The sequence below is a fragment of the Cervus canadensis genome, chromosome 23 (genome assembly GCF_019320065.1).
Source record: "Cervus canadensis isolate Bull #8, Minnesota chromosome 23, ASM1932006v1, whole genome shotgun sequence".
Taxonomy (NCBI): domain Eukaryota; kingdom Metazoa; phylum Chordata; class Mammalia; order Artiodactyla; family Cervidae; genus Cervus; species Cervus canadensis.
Window position 1 is genome coordinate 9,725,618 of NC_057408.1, and position 20,403 is coordinate 9,746,020.

The following is a 20,403-nucleotide window of genomic DNA, read 5'->3' on the forward strand; positions in this document are numbered from 1 at the left end:
AGAATTTTAATGTAAAAAGAAACAAACCCCACAAAATGATATCAACTTTCTTTATTTTAAGGCATATCATAAGCAATTATTCAAATGGTATATACTATACTAATTTTTTAAACACTTCTTAATGATAATTTATAACAATACATGTAATCAAAGTGAAATGAAACTTCTTTTCATTTCCCATCTTCATGTATTTATTTCAAGCCCACCTCAGACCTTCTTATCCAATATATTGATTAGTATAATTATAAGTACAAATATTTTGACGACCAATTAGCTAACGGTTTGGTTTCTTGTTTTTGTATTTTCTGTGCGGCACTACTTTTAGACTATTACATTTCATTATCCATTGTAATGATTTCTTTTGCACTCAGAAATGTTTGTTTAAAGAAACAATTCAAATGGTAAAGCTGAAATGATGAGGATATAGGAAATAATCCACACATGACAAATAAATAATCTACTTGTGTTAGTAAAAAAATACTTTTGTACTTGAAGAGCAGATCTTTTTAGGCTTCTGAAGCTGCTTATTCTTATTCTCAAGAGATCCAAATACCATTCCAAAGTGGAGATGAAGATCATGTGAGCAGGTCCAACCTTTATTTTATTGAATAAAGTTCCATGTTCAAAAATGAGTATGGTGGAACTCAAATAAAACCCAACAATGTCTTTCCATTTTTGAGTTTAGAATACATTATTTTCATGTAAATCATCAAGGTTGTTAGGTCAGTTAAATGGATCCATTTTAAAAGCTCACATTTATTACAACCCAGATTTATGGCAAGCCAGCATAATGGTTGGGGTATAAGAGGAACCTAAGTGATCTCCAAGTGAAGAGTGAAATTTCCTACCACTCTGGAGATGCTTAATGCAGAATTCACGGTCCCAATATCCCTACACATGTGCCAAGAAATGTGTGACCAAAAATCCTGAATGTGGCATAAAGGCGTGAATAATAAAATTAAAATAGGCAGTTTTAGCAGGGAAGTTTTTCAGAACTAAGTACTCGCAAGGTAGACGACCAGGTAAAAGACCAATTCTTCTCAGCAAAATATTTACTTGATAAGTGTTGTTTCTGTGAGGCGAGCAGAAGTAACGCAGCTTAGATTAGGAGTAGCCAATTAGGAAATTAGGAACGGGGCGGAAACCCCCAGGAAAGTCCCGCGCGCGCGAAAGTATTGACCAATGAAATTGCTTTGCAAACGTGTAACCAATCCACTTCTCACCCTATACATTTGTGTAACAGCTTGGGCTCGGGGCTCTCTGACTCACACCACTGAGTTGGTTGCGGGCGGAGAGTCCTGGCTCGAGTCAGTAATAAACTTCCCTTCCTGCGAGTTGCATTGTCTTGGAGGCCTTCTCTCTTCCCGCTCGGGGATTCGGACATCGGGCATAACAATTTCTCAGTGTCACCCACAGGGTGGTGAAGAAAACCAACAAAAGAGCTGTGTCTGTTTAAATGGCAAGAAGAGAGACATTTCTGTGGTGGGGAGTATCAGAACAGCAAGGGATCAGGCAGACGCATCAGAAGCCAAAGAAAAGGTACAAATGTTCACTGCATTGTCAGCTGTTAGAAAAATTACTTGCTCCTTCACAGTATCCTCCTCTGATCATGGGGACAATAAAATGACCTATTTCAGAGGCTTGTTGGGAGAATTAAAGCAATTAACATAGGTGAAGTACTTAGAATTGTTCCTGGCATAGGGTGACTGGGCTTCCGTGGTGGCTCAGGTGGTAAAGAAGCTGCTTGCAATGCAGGAGGCCCAGGTTTGATCCCGAATTGGAAAGATCCCCTGGAGGAGATCTTGGCAACTCACTCCAGTATTCTTGCCTGGAGAATCCCATGGACAGAGGAGCCTGACAGGCTACAGTCCACGGGGTTGCAAAGAGTCGGACACGACTGAAGCGAATAACACAGAGGGTGACTGTGTCCTAAATGTTATTAGGTAACTACACCTTAAAAACTAGAAAGCAGTCAAAACAAAAAGTTATGAAACTTAGACACAGAGTTAGGCAGCACTGCAAGGATTACAGTACTTTGCTGAACTTACAAAGACATTAGATGTTTCACATTCCACTTTGAAAGGCATGAAGCATCTTTCCTGAGAAAATGCTCAGTTATACACCAAAGAGAGGGATCAAAAAGCCTACAGGTGATTCCCCTTTGACGATGAAGAAGCTCTCTCATTATGACTTTAGCTGAAGTGTGTTCTGCTTTCCTGAGTGCCAGTGTGTTTGCATTAAGTTAGACTTTTGTTTCACTCATATAACCACAAATTCCACCTGTAATGAATGTATGTATTGAAACACACTTTCACAAAAGCAATAGACACATCATTCCAAGCTTATGAATTCAGATTCTTCCTCACTGCAGACAACAACCACAGTTCCTTTGACTCCATAGTATTAATAAATACCTTTTTATGGAGGTATGAACTCAGAGCTCTATGTTCTATTCATCCCTCTAAACATTTTAGTTAGATAATATTAACAAAAATAAAAGAAAATTAGTCACAAAGGCAGAATCACAAAGTGCATTTCTTTGTGCTGATCTGTGAGTTGCCTCTAGTAACCAAAGTTCAATCCCAAGTGAAGAACAGTAACCTCTTAAACTGCGGTGAGCAGTCAGGATTCTCAGCTTTGGAGGGTCGCATAGGTAGGGGAATTCGTTAAAAAAAACTTACTTCTTCTTCTGCCCTTAATCCAGTAGAAAATAACTCTCACTAAACATGGGTTAGGAGATGAATTTACCTCATGATAAGATATTACTTATTATCCAAAAGTCAACTTTAAAGTATATCATTTATTCACACACACACGCACACCTACACACACTTGCAGCTTTGATTCCAGAGCACCACAATAATATCACAATAAAGTGAGTCACATGAAATTTCTGCTTTTCCAGTGCATGTAAAAGTTATATTTACATTATACCATAGCCTGTTAAGTGTGCAATAGCATTATGTGTAAAAAAATATATACATACCTTAACTTAAAAACACTTTATTGTCAAAAAATGCTATCATCTGACAATGCAGAGTTGCCATGAACCTTCAATTTGTAAGAAAAAAAAACCACGGAGTGTCTGTGAAGCACAATAAAAGGAAGTATGTCTGTGCATTCTTCCTTATATTTATACACAGTCAGCCCTCTGTACCTGCAGGACCCACACCAATGACTGATGGAATCCACAGATGTGGAAACTATGGTACAGAGGGCAAACTGTACTTCAGCATTTTATATACAGGACTTGACCATCCACAGCCACATGGGTTTTGGTACCTATTAGGGCTTCTGGAACCAACCCCCATGGATACCAAGGGATGATGACTGTATACGAAACCACTATCAAACGGTCAAAGTAGACAACCTTAACCAGTCCCTTCAACAAATATTTGCAAACAATAAAAATAAAAAAGATTCAGTTTTTTTTTTTTTTCAGTGTAAGCAAAATTCATCTTCCATCATGGGAAAGCATCCAGTTTCTTCACCCATTTAGTAAGTTTTGAATAAAGAGTTCCTTTCCTTGAATACATATTTGTTTGATTTTATGAAACATAGTCCTGCAAAGCTATTGATGCATACTTTGAATGCAATACAACAAATTCCATTAAACACTGGCATTGAAGCCTTTTAATATGTGTTTAGACTGTTTCAAGGAACAAATAAGACCCAAGTAGTAATCGTTCTCATTCAGATCTCCAGCCAGCCAGTTCACTTCCGTAGTCTAACCAACATCAAATATGGGGTTGTCCCTTCAGTCTTCAGTTCACTGTAGAAAAGACCACACAATGATCAAAACCGGGCACATAAAACTTTATTGATACAGTTGGGGTACCACCACCATCACCATCACCACTACTGCTGTACTACCAAGTCTTTACTAGTTGCTTCAACCTAAGAAATGATGGTTAATTGACTGATTCTAGTTCCCCGTGAGACACAGCAGAAAGCATGTTATGGAAGCCTTGTTGTGGTTTAGTTGCTAATTTGTGTCTGACTCTTTGTGACTCCACAGACTGCAGCCCGCCAGGCTCCTCTGTCCACGGGATTTCCCAGGCAAGAATACTGGAGTGGGTTGCCATGCCTTCCTCCAGGGGATCTCCCCGACCCAGGGACCAACCCACATCTCTGGCACAGCAGGTGGATTTTTTTACCACTGATCCACTAGGGAAGCCCTATGGAAGCCTTACCTTATATACATGCATCTGGCTGTAAGAGGACAGGGCGAGGAAGAGTGAGAGTGGATTTGCCCTTCTACTCAGTGAAGACATGCGCCAGGGTAACTTGAGATGGAACACAAAAATCAACTGTTCCTCAGAATGTTTTATCATAGCCTAAACTTCTCTCCTCAGTGTGTGAATCTAGTTTAATATGTATATGAATATATATACATATTTATATGCACACACATTGATATCTGCATGCACTTGTATACATATATATATATATATTCATGCATATTTTATTGTTGCTGTTTTGCTATTTTCAAACAACCTGATCTTTAATATCCAGAAGACCATTTCTCTGGTGTTCAATTTGAGAAACATCTACATGTTTTAATGTTTGGAAAAAAAAATCCTTGTTTTTTGTACTTATTGAAAAATAGCACAGAACTCTTTTCTCATAAGTAACTTAAGAGATTTGCCAGGATAAAATTTAAATGTATGTGATTCTTTTTTTCCTTGTAAGAATGGCCACTTTTATATTCCACTTCCTCCCTAAAGTTATGATTCCATTTTATTTTGGTGACTCTAGATTTACCAAACTATACTACCACTAGAGAGTTGGACTGTGAAGAAAGCTGAGCACCGAAAAGTTGATGCTTTTGAACTGTGGTGTTGGAGAAGACTCTTGAGAGTCCCTTGGACTGCAAGGAGATCCAACCAGTCCATCCTAAAGGAAATCAGTCCTGGGTGTTCATTGGAAGGACTGATGCTGAAGCTGAAACTCCAGTACTTTGGCCACCTCATGCGAAGAGTTGACTCATTAGAAGAGACCCTGATGCTGGGAGGGATTGGAGGCAGGAGGAGGAGGGGAAAACAGAGGATGAGATGGCTAGATGGCATCACCGACTCGATGGGCATGAGTCTGAGTAAACTCCCAGAGTTTGTGATGGACAGGGAGGCCTGGCGTGCTGCAATTCATGGGGTCCCAAAGAGTCGGACACGACTGAGCAACTGAACTGAACTGAACTGAACTACCACTCACATTCTCAAGCAACCAATTGGTCAGATTTCATTTTGCAAACATGAGAGCTACCATTATAGATATATCATTACTATCGGAACTTCTATAAAAAATCATAAACCAAAGGACATATTCAGTCCAGTTTCCCTGCTTCGATTAGGAGATTTTCCCATTTGGCCTTTCCCAAGTCATAAGGAGGGGAAAAGTCTTTAAAACTACCTTTATTAATTAAATGCAGCTGAAGAATGGGCCATAGAAGTCATTGTCTCAAGCTCATCCTCCTTGTAGAGTCTCAGCACTCAGCACTCAATACAGTCAATATAGAGACCACTTGTTGCTCCCTCCTTTGCTCCACTCTTGATTCCATTCCCTCCAGGGTTAGAACAGCTGAGACTGGCCATGATGCTTCACGACTCCAAGAGAATGTACCCAGAAAGGGAGCTAAAGATGACCATCCTCCCTTCCCTTGGAAAGTCTGACTTGCTGTTTTCTTTAAGATTTTTTTATATGGACCATTTAAAAAGTCTTTATTGAATTTGTTCCAATATTGCTTCTGTCCTTTATGCTTTGTTTTTTGGCCATGAAGTATACAGTATCTTAGCTCCTCAAGCAGGGATCAAACCTGCACCCCCTCTATTGGAAGGTGAAGTGTTAACCACCAGACCACCAGGGAAGTCACCACATTTGCCTTTCTATTCTAAACTCTTCATCTCTTCCCCTCATGAAGTGACTCTTTTTTTTTCTTTGCTTCTAAAAGGTAGGCATTTCACCTAATATTACACTTCTGAGGCTTAATTTTTCTTTATTAGATGTTGCAGGGCTACTGGCCAAAAAAAGTTAATAACTTAGCATCTGGGGGCCCAGAGATTTCAGAAAGCTTGGTGCTTGATGGCTCCATCTCTAGTCTCTGATTACATACATCATCAGCAAAGTGAAGCATGGCTGCAGGGTGTTTTGAAAAGGGCGATGGATCTGCCTGAATTCCTAGACTGATGCTAATCATAGGGGACATGATTTCTTCATGCCAGGCACTGTGCAGAAGAGAGTTTCAGAAAATGGGTTTCTGCCCTAGAGAGACCAGACGGGGAAATTTAAAAGCTGCCAGAACAGGAAGTTTTTAATCACTTTCAAAATGATTCATGTAATTACAGACTATGTTTTCTTTTAAGTGATAATTTCATGGAATATTATGGAAATGAGATTTGAACTCAGAAGTCTTTTTTTTCACCAACCTGTCACTTCAGATTCTGTCAACTTTATAAAGTGATTTGATGGTTTCAACTATCATTTCTATTGCTTTAGGGGTCATTATCACTGCCTCATTCACTCATTATTGGGTAGTTATTAAAGACACTTGCCCTTAACAATGCAGGAAATAAAGTGGAAAATAAAGAACTATTCTTGCCCTCTTGACATTTACAATCTCTTTGATTTGAGATACAGACATGGAAATTTAACTAAATACACACTTTTTATGATTAAAATGCCTATCAATGGCACAGAAAATACGAGCAATGGAGGAACAAGAATGGTAGAGGAGATAATCTGTACTGTTTGGAGTAAGTGTTGAAGTGAAGACTAGGTTTGTTTTATACTGAAGAGGAGGGAAAAGATACCTAAATTTATTCATTCATTTACTCATAAAGTAAGTATTCACACATCAGATTTCAGGGATTCAGTCAGTAGTGAGCAAGATCAATACAGTTCCCATTCTCAAAGAACTGGAAGACAGACAGGAAACACAGGATTACACAAGTATTCATGGATTGGATTCTTACTCAAGTGGGATAAATGTCAAACATGTTCAACAGGGGTCACGAAGTCAGAAGGTGGCAGGGGGAGAAAGGCCTTACCTTGTAGAGACAGCCTTAGATACCTTCGTCCTATGAGTTTCAGGCCAGAGCGCCACCTTGGCTTTTAGTTCTTTGTTCTAAAAATTGAAAAAAAAATGTGCAGAGATCACACAGGCATCACCTTTAGTGGTCCCACGCTCCGTACTCCTGGTTGACCCACCACCTACATCCCTCCTTAGCAGTCAGTTTGCTGTTCCAGTCATTCTGTTAGAACACAGAACGGAAGCTAGTTGAGAGTCCCTAAATATCACTTCCAAAAACACACACCTTGAAAAGGGATTCAAATTTAGTATTTTGGCTCAGCTTCTGAAACTCAACAGCTGAACTGTTTCATTTTACAGGTTCTTTTATATGGACAGATGCAAAGAACTTCATGAAAGAACTTTATTAAAGAACCTTTTGAAAGATATCCACAATATTGATTACACATTTGTCTTTCTGGTGCAATCTCTTGATTAGAAACTCCAGGAACACAGGCACCATCTGTTCTTTTGGTTCGTGGAATCCTTAGTCTTAATTTTCTCATCGAAGCCTCTATTTTTTCCTCTCTATCCTAGTGGTAAATGATACACAGCCTGCCTATCATATATAAGGTAGAAGGAACACATCATATGATCATAATATTTCAAATCTCGATGCACCCTCCCTTGGATTTCCTTGGGTTTATTACCTGGACCTATAAGACAAGGTGAAATGGGCTAGGTGGAAAAAGGGAGAGAAAAACAATGGAGGCACAGTTCTGGAAGTATAAGCCTGAGGTCAACAGTTTTAACATCCCCTGGGAAACTATTAGGACCGCACATCCTCAATTCCCAACCAAGCCACTGAATCAGAAACCCAGGGTGGCCAAGTGATAGGTGTTAGGATATCTGCTCACATAGGAGAGCCTATTGGACTGAAGGAGTGGTTTTCAGTGTTGGCTGTATATTGGGATTAACTAGGAGACTTACAACCTACTGATGCCTGGGTCCTACATCCAAAGTTTGTTTCATTCGATTGCAGTCAGTGTTCTGGAGGTCTCCAAACTCCACAGGTGATGCTAATGTGCAGTTAAGATGAAGACCCCCTGAGCTAAGGAAAGCCAAGACAAGATACCAACTTTGTACCTTCTCATCCCTCAGCATCTACATGGAATAATAATGAAAAGATGGAGCAAAATTCTTCCTACATGAATTATTTTGCTGTGCTATTTCAAGAGTTAAGTGCCTAAATCTCACTCAGGAAAGGTATTTCAGATTTGACAAACTGATGATAAAGGTGTTCTTTGTATAATGGAGATAAATTAAATATACATTCCAAACAAGTGCACGCATTTATCAGGGCCAAGTACAAGACTGAGAAAAACTCCTTTCTGTACAATACTTTATTTTTTTTTGGACAATACTTTATAAGCCATGAAGCACAACTTGAAACTCAATATCATGATGACAACAGCACTGGAACAAATATATTGCTGTGGCTGGACAAGTATGTAGAAAGTGTTGGGAGTTTTTCCCAAATAAACTCCTACTTTCTCAAGTTGTTAGGCTCCAAAAAATACAGAAGTGTAAGTGTTATTATCTTAGACTGTCTTTATTTTCACATATTTCAATTTCTGTGGTGATTTATTTCATCAAATAGAATTAGGTCTTTAATTTTTATTCATGGACTTTCATATGCTTTAATTAGACCAACTAAAGGTATGAGTTTTATTATATCATTAGTTTACAAAATTATAAATTAATGGCCAGAGTAAGTCCACCATTATTGAGTCTACCCAAGGATAGTTCACTGACACAATTTTCCAAAAGAACTGAATTTTTGCATACTTAAGCTGCTAGCAAAACAGCCTTGGAAGTAAATTAAATTTTAGGGATGGTGGTGATTACATAAAGTAGGATACTCTTCAAAGTCTAGAAAATGGAGTAATTTCTGAAGATGCATCTCCGTATGAGCAGGTCATTAGTGAAGACGTTAGAAATGCATGAAATGTAAGATAAATTTCAGGGCTGTAAATTAAGATGATGGAGATATGCCAAGTAGAAAGAAAAGTAAGTAATTTTGGCAGAGTTAAGCAGAAATTTCCTGGTGAGACTTAAAAGAGGTTTAAAATCCTTAAAGATTGAAAAGAAAAGAGAGAGCAGATTTAGATAAGTGAATTTTTATTCTCCCTGTGGAGGGAGGAAAAAAATCCCTGCTAGGTTAGAAAAAAAGTATTTGTTTTCATGATTCAAAACTCTAGAAAATAGAAAAAAAATTAATGTAATAGCTGTGACAATGACTCAAATACATATAAATGACCCTGAAAATTTAACATTATAACTATTCATTTCTAAATGTATATGCTAAGTATATAGAAATAAATATCATTTTTAAATTTATATACCTATGTGTATATTGAAACACATACATATTTGCATATACACACACACTTATTTGATCACCCAGATAAGTGGATAGTGGGGGAAGAAATGCATGTGCTTCAAGCCAGGAAGACTTGAATGCAGCTGAGTAATTTTGAACAAGTGTCTTAATTTCTCCGAATCTCAGTTTACTCCCTTAGGGAATGTAGTAATTAATAACTTTCACCCAAAGTAGCTTTGAGGATTAAAACAAAATGAAATATGCAGCATGCCTTCAAAGAGACACGTGTGTTGATTGTGGATGAGAAAAAGATGCTATCTATATGGCTTAGAAATTTGACGTCTTTAAAAGGGTTGTTCAGCTCTGGTGATCAATTTTTCATAAACAGAATCAGCTCACACTGTTATTTCAAAATAGGTCATGGTCTTAAGTTTGTAATGCAAGACAGTACACCCTGAACATGTCCCTCCAATTTAAGATCTTCATAACAAAGTACTGACCAGGGCTAGACTAGAAACAGGCTCACTCCAGCTCAAGCATTCACTCAGTTCAGGTACCTAGTTCAAGACCACAGGCTCAGAGACGCCCTTCCTGACTCCCGTCACTTTGTAACTGTCACATTGTTTTGCTCTTCTTGGAGCAGTTACCCTTCCCTAATTAAGCTGTGCATTTATTTATTCATGTATTTATTGTACACATCTTCAATTAAAATAAAGCTAGATGAGGTCAGGACAGTCTGTCCTGTTTATGCCATATACTTACCTCTTGGAACATTTCCTGGTACATCATAAACACACAGAACTATTTGCTGAATAAATACATTAATGTGGCTTGGATGAGTTTTATTAAAGCTGAAATGGGCATTATAACATTCCCTGCAGGGCAGGAAACTATTTATCTGCTGAAGATAATATATTTCAAAATCATAAAGACATTCATCAATACCGCTATAATTTGAAGACTTTTTACGTAAAAAAGTGTTACAAAATAGTAGTGTGACTTGGCTTCATACAGAGAATCTTAGGCAGTACTGAGAGATGCTGTCCCGTCACTGTGGGGTTTTTTTTTTTAGTGAAGAGGCTATAGGAATTGCAGCCTTGTATAGACGGACTGCACGCAACCAAGAAGTTTCATGAAGGGAATGCAGTCTGTTGCATCCCTCCTGTTACACTGAATGGCTAGTCAGTAATTATTTGTTAAATTTGAGGATACAGAAGCAATACAATGGGAGCAATACATTTTTCTGGTTTAACTATTACACCAAAAGGCCAATTGGCCTTAGTAGTGTATGGGTTGCCAGGTTACTTAGGGCAATAAAATTAGCTTTGGGGATGATGCAAATAGAGACACAACTAAAGAACATAAGATTGGCTTAGAAGCAGTAGCACCATTGATGCCCTGACTCTGTGAAGAGGGCCGGCACTTAATTAGGGATGACCAGAGCCTAAGACCATAATGAAAGATCAAAGAAAGACAACAGCCTCTCCAATTGAAATGTACTACAGATTATGATGGGCTGCCCTGGTAGCTCAAATGATAAACAGTCTACCTGCAATGCGGGAGACCCGGGTTCAATCTCTGAGTTGGGAAGATATCCTGGAGAAGGAAATGGCCACCCACTCCAGTATTCTTGCTTGGAAAATCCCATGGATGGAGGAGCCTGGTGGGCTACAGTCCCTGGGGTCGCAGAGTCAGACACGATTGAGTCGTCATTGAGTGAGAGTGACAGATTATGATAATTAAAGCAGAAGGAGCCACACAGGCAGAGACACCACTGGAACTGATTTCCAGCATAAAAATTTAGCCTAGGATACATAGGCACTTCAAATTCATGATGGAAGGCCAGACTGCTCAGTAGGGAAACAACCAAAAAGTTAGATCCCTACCTCACACCTGACCACTTTGAATTACAGATAAACTTGGATCTGAAGGAGAATCCCAGCTCAAAATGGGAATCTGAGCACTTGTGTTTTTCATCTCAGCTTTCTTAGATTTCATTAAAACAACAGCAAAAGATTTTTAAATATTGAAATCCCTTAATAATAAAGAGGGTAAAAAAGAGGGCTGTTAGCAGGTCAGAAATGTCAGAGCTGAAAGACTGAATGTGAACTGAAGGTGAAGCTATGGCAGCTGAAGGAGATGCCTGATCCCGCAGACACGGAAAACTGGAGCACGTATCAACAATCTTAAAAACGGATCTGGTCTTTGAGTTACCAATTCTGTTTCTAAAACTTTATCTTGAGGAAGGAAGCAATTATACAAATAATCAGTAATACTTGTACAAGTACATTGAGTTCATTGCTGTTTATGAAAGCTATATTGGAAAGCAATCCAACAGTAAGCATTAAGCTAATTAGATTATTTCATAACAGTACAGTGGAAACTTGGTGGCTAATTATATGGATGTTAATTTAATTTAACTGGTAAGCAAAGACCTTCTTGTTACACCTTAGAACGACCTAAAGGCCTTTCATGATCTAACCCCTTAGACTAGAAGCACCCACAATGGCCTCCTGTCTGGCTACCTGACATGCCCCACCACCCAGTGTCCACAAAGTTCACACTGAAATTCATTTTGCTAGAGAGATTCTTCCCACCCACCAATCTAAATGGTCCACATACACTCCTCCACCCAGGTGTCATTGCCCAGAGCATCCTATCCTTTTCCTGCAGAACCTTTCCATATACTGTTAGTTACATGTTAATGTATTTCTATCTGTCTCCCTCACTAGATAGCACATTCCAGAGAGCAAGGCTCGTGTCTATTTTGTTTAACACTGTTTTCCCAAACTTAGTGTCAACACCATAGTACCCACTCAGTAAGAATTTACAGACTTAATTACATAACTGACGACATGGAAAAAGTTGATGAAACAAATAAAAGTTTACAATAAAATGGTGCCATATATAGTCTGTGCCTTTAATATATGCACACGAGTATGTAACAGGCACAAAATTCCCACAGAAGCAGAGATACACATAACCGTGCTGAATAACTGCCCGTGGACAGTATATTTGAGTGATTTTCTTGTTATATTTGCTTAACCGTCTTTCCTACTTTGTACAGGATGAATGAACATGTGTTAGTTATGTAAAAAGAGAAAAATAGTTATTAAAATACTTCAAGAGAAAACATTTTATAAATAACATTTCCCAAAAGGCTACGATGTAAGAAAAGCTGTGAGGAAATGCCTTTAGAGACATTTCTTCTGAGGAAGAGGCTCTAATGTGACCTGAGTCACATCACCTGATGTAAACTGAGAAGCGGTTATGGGTGCTTGAGTGGACACAGACCTGAGCCAACTATTCTACAATCACTACATTTTTCAGCTCGACAGAGCTGTGAGCCTGGCCCTCATCAGTCCCCGATAACCTAAATTAGGTGAGAATTTAAGGAAAACCCAATATTCCAAGAGCTGACCCTGTAGAATAAAGACAACAGTGGTCCTCTAGGAAGGCAGAAATGGGAAAACAGGGGGATGATTACAAAGCTGAAGATGCAAAATATTTACAGCCTCTCTATGTTATGATGACTTTTTTCTTCTGTTTGAAGAAAGCGGAAAGAATGTGAGGGTGGAAGGAATGGTGAAGCGGGTGCTGGGAGTCGGATCATGGCGCTCCTCTCCGGTCTGTCCCGGGAGCAGCACAGCTCCAAAGGACGAGGAGATTTCCACGGAAGGCAAGGGTCCACAATACCGAGGGGCGGAGTAGAAATGGTGAGCAGGCCTAGGCGGCCCGTGAAGGAGTCACTCAACAGAGACAGGAGGGGTGACCCTGAGCACCAAGCAAAGCGGGGATGGAGGCAGGAGGCTTTGCTGTGCCTCCTATGAGCGGCGGGGCGCTGGGGGAACACCGCCAGCCTGGGACTGCAGCTGAACGCCTAAAGAGGGCTTCCCCATCAAGAGAGGACGAGTGAGCAGAAAATCACGGTGTATCACGTCAATTATAGTTTCATGATAAGTTTTAAAACACTGAAACATAAGAAAATTTCAATTAGGTTCTTGAAGTCAGTGAGCCCTGAGGCAAAGCCTGCATGCCCTGATGGATGTAGATGAAGAAAGAGGAGGAGAGAGGACATCTCAGGATGGGGGGAAAGAGGGAGACAGCAAACCTGGCTCTCTAGCTGAGCTGATTTCACACAAGAGGGGCTTTGCCCAAGCTACTAATTCAAGTCTACATGGAGAGATAGTACCATTGACCTCCCCAAGAGAGAAAGCATTTCTGAATATTTGAATGAACCTCTAACAATAACTTAATATTGATGTGTGTTCAGTCACTCACTTATGTCCGACTCTGCAACCTCATGGACTGTAGCCCGCCAGGCTCCTCTATCCATGGAATTTTCCAAGCAAGAATACTGGAGTGGGTTGCCATTTCCTTCTCCAGAGGATCTTCCCAACCTAGGGATTGAAGCCGGGTCTCCTGCATTGCAGGCAGATTCCTTACCATCTGAGCCACCAGGAAAGCCCATAGAATTGATAATAAATAATTATTAAGAGTACCTCCCCAGCAAAGCTATAATTCTTATGCATAGGAGATGTACACACATTCACAAAAAGACACTCATAGACAGACACACAGAACTGCATTCAACACAGACATACACACAGTCACACACAATCACACAGACACACACATTCACATACAGACATACTTGGGCATAGTGTCACGCCGGCACACCGTCACACAAAGCATTCACACACAGGCGTGTCACACACACACAGAGGACACATTCATACACAGACTCACAGATACACTGAACATACACACACTCACATTCACACTGAAATGTACAATAGATGCCCTCCTTACCTGGGCTTCCAGTATGTTAACTTTTTCTTGCAGATCTTCAATTCTCTTATCTTGTTCTTTTAAATTATTTTTTAAGGCCTCTATCTAAGAATTGAGAAACAGAAATGAAAAAAATCTTGCCAGACAACGGAGAATAGTTCCTTAAGTCAGAAATTGTGCAGGTTTCTGTGGTCAAGTAATGTTTATCAAATAAACAAAATTAAATCCCTAGCATTAGCAGACTCAGCAGGCTACAGAAAATAGCAGGACAAATTGGCACCTGGGGACAAGAGAGCACACAGCTGGTGCGATTAAACATTTTCATCTTTAGAAAACCTGTTTAAGCCAAGCTCAGCAGGATGCATCCTGTAGGAAGCAACACCGTGCTCGTCTGTGACTCAGCCCCATAACGCTTTCCTCCTGCAGAAGCAGAGGCCAGTGGACGTGGTGGAAAGCCCCAGCCTGGCATAGGGTGACTCCCTGCAGCAGAGATCTGGTCAACCAGCAGCATGTTAAGGTAAGCCCACTTTGCTTCGGAGGAACAACATCTGCTAAGGGGCAACATGGGGGTGATGGGGAGGTGGGGTGATGAAGTCCAGGGTGAGGCCACAAGAGAGGAAGCACGTGGATTCCAAGGCCACCTCTGCCATTTAACTACTGTGGACCTCAGCCTTCTCATCTATGAAATGGGATGCCCTTTCCATCCTCCCTGGCTCTCAAGTTGCCAGGACTCAACACTCTGGCCTTTTGGTGAGATCTAGCCAACCAAGTACAAATGCTGCATTTGTGTTAGGAAGGCATTTGAGTTATTTGGAAGGACTCCATTTAGAAACAAATATTATGTAGCAAACAAAAATGAAGGTCTGGTTTTAAGTCTAAAGCAAATTCCCAAGTCAGATCAATATAAATATTGACGTAAATTGAGCGTGCAATTCACCATCCACCTGGCTGCCATCACAATGACCTTTCACCTGCTAAGGTGTTCCCAGTGAAGAAGGGCCAGACCGCATCCTGGTGCTAACACACCCCCTGTGTAAATTAACCACTTTTCATGAGGTAATGAAAACAGATCATTTCTTCCCCAAGAAGGCTCTTAAATTAAAAAAATCTTCTAAAGAACAGTGTACATTACCTGGCTCAGAACACTGTAAAAAAAAAAAAAAATCACTGAAACCTCTAAAGGATAAATATAATTTCCCAAATATGTTCATTGAGAACATCACAGATGTGGGCAAAGAGACAAAAGAGGACACTGAAAACAGAGCCATGTCGCTTGGGAATAACAAGGAAATGTCAGTGGGAAGAAGAATCTCAGTGCTTGTAGAGTCCAGACAAGGCGCGTGTATTTGGTCTTCTCGCTGTAAACATACCATCTGCCAGAGAAATACACTTGATTAACCTGACCTCCTGGATGACACTGCGCAGGTTCTGATGCTGGGAGTGAATCACAAACTGCAGATGTGAGATCTGCTCCTGGAGGAGGGAAATCTCCTTTTGAAGATCCTGGCAACTGGAAATGCAAAGGAAAAAAGAAAGAGTCGCTAATGCATTGTACAGCTATTTTTGCAGCTGTGCTACCCACCTCTCCTCACACACTACTTTACCCCTGGGCCACGTGTGGGTAGGATGTCTCACGCCAAACAAGACACCTGAAGACAAACAACCACGAAGCAGCCTCCGATTAGCTCAGACATGGACTTCAATGAGAAGATCAGTTCATGTCAAAAGCGCCTCTGTGGCCCCCTGTGACTTCCCTCCTTCCAGCAGGTAGTTGAGTCAAGTTGGACTGAGCCAGATGAAGCCCTTACATAACTAATCTGTCTCACCTATGGGAGCACCCAGAGACCCAGCAGCCATAACACACACATGGGATAGTAGGATTAGAACACAGGGCCAGGAATTTTCATATATATATATCAGAAACCAGTTATAATAATCCTTACCTATTTATAGCACTACAAGATTGTATGGCACACTTTCAGAGGTCAAGTGAATGTGCTTTTGGAAAATGAGTTTTTACAAAGTACTATTTTGTTTTAGCTTATTAAGGTTTTACAATTAGGAGCCAAGATCCAATGCAATCGCAATTCTGACTTTTTATACTCCACGAATATTACAAAGGTCATGGAAATTCATGTGACACTACAGAACTTGTTCTTATTTTTAAAAAAGAGTTTTCATTGTTTTACATCATGTACTAAAACACTGCTTCTCAAACTTAATATGTATTGGAAGATCTTATTAAATTGTCAGGAATCTTATTAAATGCATACTCTGATCCAATAGGCTGGGGTAGGGCTCTAGGTGTTCCAAAGATTTTGACAGTCCATGAGCCAGGCTTTGACTGCTCTGGGTAGGACAATACTAAACACTATGGATCTCTCAATAATGTTTAATATATAATAAAGTTGCTTAAAACCAAGTAGTTTTCATGCAACGTGCAATATTTAAGACAATCTTAATTTTCCCCTTGTTCAGTCTTGTTTAAGAGAGCTTTAAGAGGAATTTGTTTTACTGTAGAAAAAATTGCTGTAGAAAAAAACTATAGTAATGTTTGCACAAGTACAAATGATGTATAAAGGTAGCCATCATTACTTATCCTATGTAATGAAATAATTTCTACTATAAAGTGCTGTACAATTACATATCATGTATGTCATAAAATATACATAAAATATAGTTCATTATTGTCCACAACATTAAAAATGGAAACAATCTAAATGTTCATCTACAGAAGACTGATAAAACTAATTATGCTATAACTACACCACTTTTATTTTACATTTACATATATACAGCAGAGATAGACCAACAATTTATATCAAAGATGATGTTATAGAATATTATTTTTTTAAAAAAGATGGTATTTTCAACAAATGATATTGTGATAACTGGATACTCACAGGAAAAAAAGAAAAAGGAGATTAATCCTAACCTCACCTCATCAGAAAGTGAAGAAGAACTAAAGAGACTCTTGATGAAAGTTAAAGAGGAGAGTGAAAAAGTTGGCTTAAAGCTCAACATTCAGAAAACTAAGATCATGGCATCTGGTCCCGTCACTTAATGGCAAATAGATGGGGAAACGGTGGAAACAGTGGCTGACTTTATTTTTCTGGGCTCCAAGATCACTGCAGATGGTGATTGCAGCCATGAAATTAAAAGACGCCTACTCCTTGGAAGGAAAGTTATGACCAACCTAGAGAGCATAGTAAAAAGCAGAGACATTACTTTGTCAACAAAGGTCTGTCTAGTTAAGGCTATGGTTTTTCCAGTGGTCATGTATGGATGTGAGAGTTGGACTATAAAGAAACCCTGAGCACAGAAGAATTGATGCTTTTGAACTATAGTGTTGGAGAAGACTCTTGAGAGTCCCTTGGACTGCAAGGAGATCCAACCAGTCCATCCTAAAGGAGATCAGTCCTGGATGTTCATTGGAAGGACTGATGCTGAAGCTGAAACTCCAATACTTTTGTCCACCTGATGCGAAGAGTTGACTCATTGGAAAAGACCCTGATGCTGGGAGGGATTGGGGGCAGGAGGAGAAGGGGAGACAGAGGATGAGATGGCTGGATGGCATCACTGACTTGGGCATGAGTTTGAGTAGATTCTGGGAGTTGGTGATGGACAGGGAGGCCTGGCGTGCTGCGATTCATGGGGTTGCAAAGAGTCACACATGACTGAGTGACTGGACTGAACACCTCATCAAAAAAAATAATTCTATGTAAGATAAAACTGGGGACCCAAAAAAATTTCAGAAGATAATATAGAAGAGTATTTTAATGAATTTGGAATAGAGAAAGATTGTTAAAATCCTGGATTGGCAAAAAAGTTCATTTCGGTTTTTCCATATGAACTTTTTGGCCAACCCAACAGGACTCAGAACAGTATTAACTGCAAAGGAAAAGACTAATAAGTTTGAGTAGACAAAAACTTAAAACTACTGCTCATCAAATGAAAGTTGATCAGATAGCCTCAGAATCTCAGTAACATAAATGACTAATAAAGGCACTGTATCCAAAGTATATAACGAGCATCTATAAATCAAGGGCACGGGAACTCAGCAGAAAAATTAGAAAGTGACTTGAAGCACTTCACAAAAAAGATGAGTTGTGGATATATGGATCAAAGAGGCACAGAAGGCAAACAGAAATCTGGCCGATAGCTGATTCTCTTCTCTCTTCTCCAGAGAGAAGAGAAAGAAAGAGAAAAGAAAAGAGGGAAAGAGCAATCAGACTCAGGACTTTCCTGGGGGATAATGAGAAAGAACTTGGATAATTTGCACAGCCAGGCTGGCTTTAAAAATTCATAAAATATGAAAATACTGTATATTAGTAAAGGTAAGTATTCAAAATGGTCTGATTTTGTCTTATGATGACCCAGAACTTAAGGACCAAATGCGAAAAGTGTTTAGAAGGATGGGGATAGGTAGATATGCTCCCCAAAATATAAAACTCAGGAAATTTCCCTGTGTATTTCACAAGAATATTACTATCAAGCTCATCATAGATAAATAAAAATCAAAAATAGGTCTTAAGATGGAAGAAAAGTGTTTCTGGAAGCACTCTTGAAAGTGTAGGGCTTTCAGAATTATCTGCGTTATACACTAGAACAGTGATTAAAGGACGTTGCAAAAAAAAAATCCCTTAAGCTTGTTCAATAAACATAAAACCCAGTCATCCATTTAAGGTCTTTAAATGTGAGAATATACTAAATAAGCCACCATTTGAGCTCCCTTTAATCACTGTTATTTGTCTTTCAGTTGAAGCACTCAGTCTTAATATTAAGATGTACTAAAGCAAAATATCAAGAAGAAATCTAACATAGACCAGGCCTAGGAAAGGAGGACAAATGTCTGTATCCAGGATTTATGCTGCCTCCCAATGACTCAATATAAATACAAACTCAGTGTTGAAATTAAAATAAAACTGAAAAACTTCCCACTTCCAGGAAGATTCAGAAGATGTAGTTTTTCCCCACTCTTCCCAGTAAGTACAACCCCAAACCTGAACATTATATATAAACAAAAGCAAGAAGAAAGATGAGGCTTCCCAGGTGGCTCAGTGGTAAAGAATCTGCCTGCAATGCAGGGGCCACAGGAGACACACGTTCGATCCCTGGGTCAGGAAGATCCCCTAGAGGAGGGAATGACAACCCACTGCAGTATTCTTGCTGGGAGAATCCCATGGACAGAGCCTGGTGGGCTACAGTCCATGGAGTTGCAAACAGCCAGACACAACTGAGCACATATGTATGTAAGAAAGAGGGAGAGAAAAGGGAAGACTGGTCCGGGACCCTGGGATCCAGGGAACAACATTAAGGATGAGTTCTTGGGGTTTTCTTTTTGAATATCCCAGGCTTGGAGCTGAGAAAGTCCACAGCCTGGGAATGGCAACGGCAGCAGACTAAAAAGCCCCAATTAAAAGAGAGGAAAATCTTGGCTCTATCCTGATGAAAAAGGGAACTGAGGATGCTCTCTCAGTTTACCACGGAGAGAGGGTGAACAGAGTACCATTTCTGGTCTTCTTCATGATAGATTCTTACTGTGCAAGAAAGGAAGTTAACCCTCTCTTTAACTTGCAGAAACATGAAAACAAACAGTTTTGTCTTTTGTAACATGGGATGACCACATAATAAGTACGAGGTGAGAAGCAAATCTGCAATCTCTCTGTTGGCCAATGTCTGCCAAAGATTTGGTCAAAGGAAATTGAGGTCATGGAGGACTGTCTCTCTGTCCAGTCGTCAGGATACTTTAAAATCTATTTAGGGCTTAACTTCCACCATCCGAGGTAGCATTATTGAACCTTGTCATATGTCTTCTGCTGCTCCCTGTGAGTATGGCTTTGATCGAATTATTCTCTGACATCATGCTCTCCTTTTTAGAAGCATTTTGTGAGGTACAGCTTCTGTGTTTACTCTAAGGATTCAGTTGAACACATTGTTCATGGTGCTTTCTATGAGCAAATCCTAGAAACTGTTCTCTCTTCTCTTATAGACATATTTTTTAAAAAAGAGACTTCTCCCAAAGAACTGGTTGGTTTTAGTCTCATGGACATGGTGAATCACAAAACTAATCACAGTTTCCTCATTGGGTTGGCTGCTAGAAAATTTAAACTAAATTCAATGGACCACTGTGAGGAGGTGTATAGTGCTTCCTGGTACACATTTTGTGGACTAACCTCATTATATCCTGCTCTTGTATCTCCCTGATTTCCTCATCTAGTTTCCT

General features: G+C 39.7%; 1 protein-coding gene across 2 annotated transcripts in view; it reads right to left on the minus strand.

Moving 5' to 3' along the window:
• Window positions 1-3,416: 3,416 nt before the first annotated feature.
• The window catches only part of CCDC68 (coiled-coil domain containing 68), a 54,096-nt gene continuing 37,109 nt past the window's right edge, over window positions 3,417-20,403 (minus strand). For both annotated transcript variants that reach the window (XM_043444325.1, XM_043444324.1), the window contains 4 exons: window positions 15,582-15,687; window positions 14,199-14,282; window positions 7,044-7,120; window positions 3,417-3,772 (listed from right to left, as the gene is read on the minus strand). In XM_043444325.1, coding sequence (XP_043300260.1) covers window positions 3,715-3,772; window positions 7,044-7,120; window positions 14,199-14,282; window positions 15,582-15,687 — 325 coding nt within the window. In that variant the 3' untranslated portion in view covers window positions 3,417-3,714. The remainder of the gene's footprint in view (window positions 3,773-7,043; window positions 7,121-14,198; window positions 14,283-15,581; window positions 15,688-20,403) is intronic.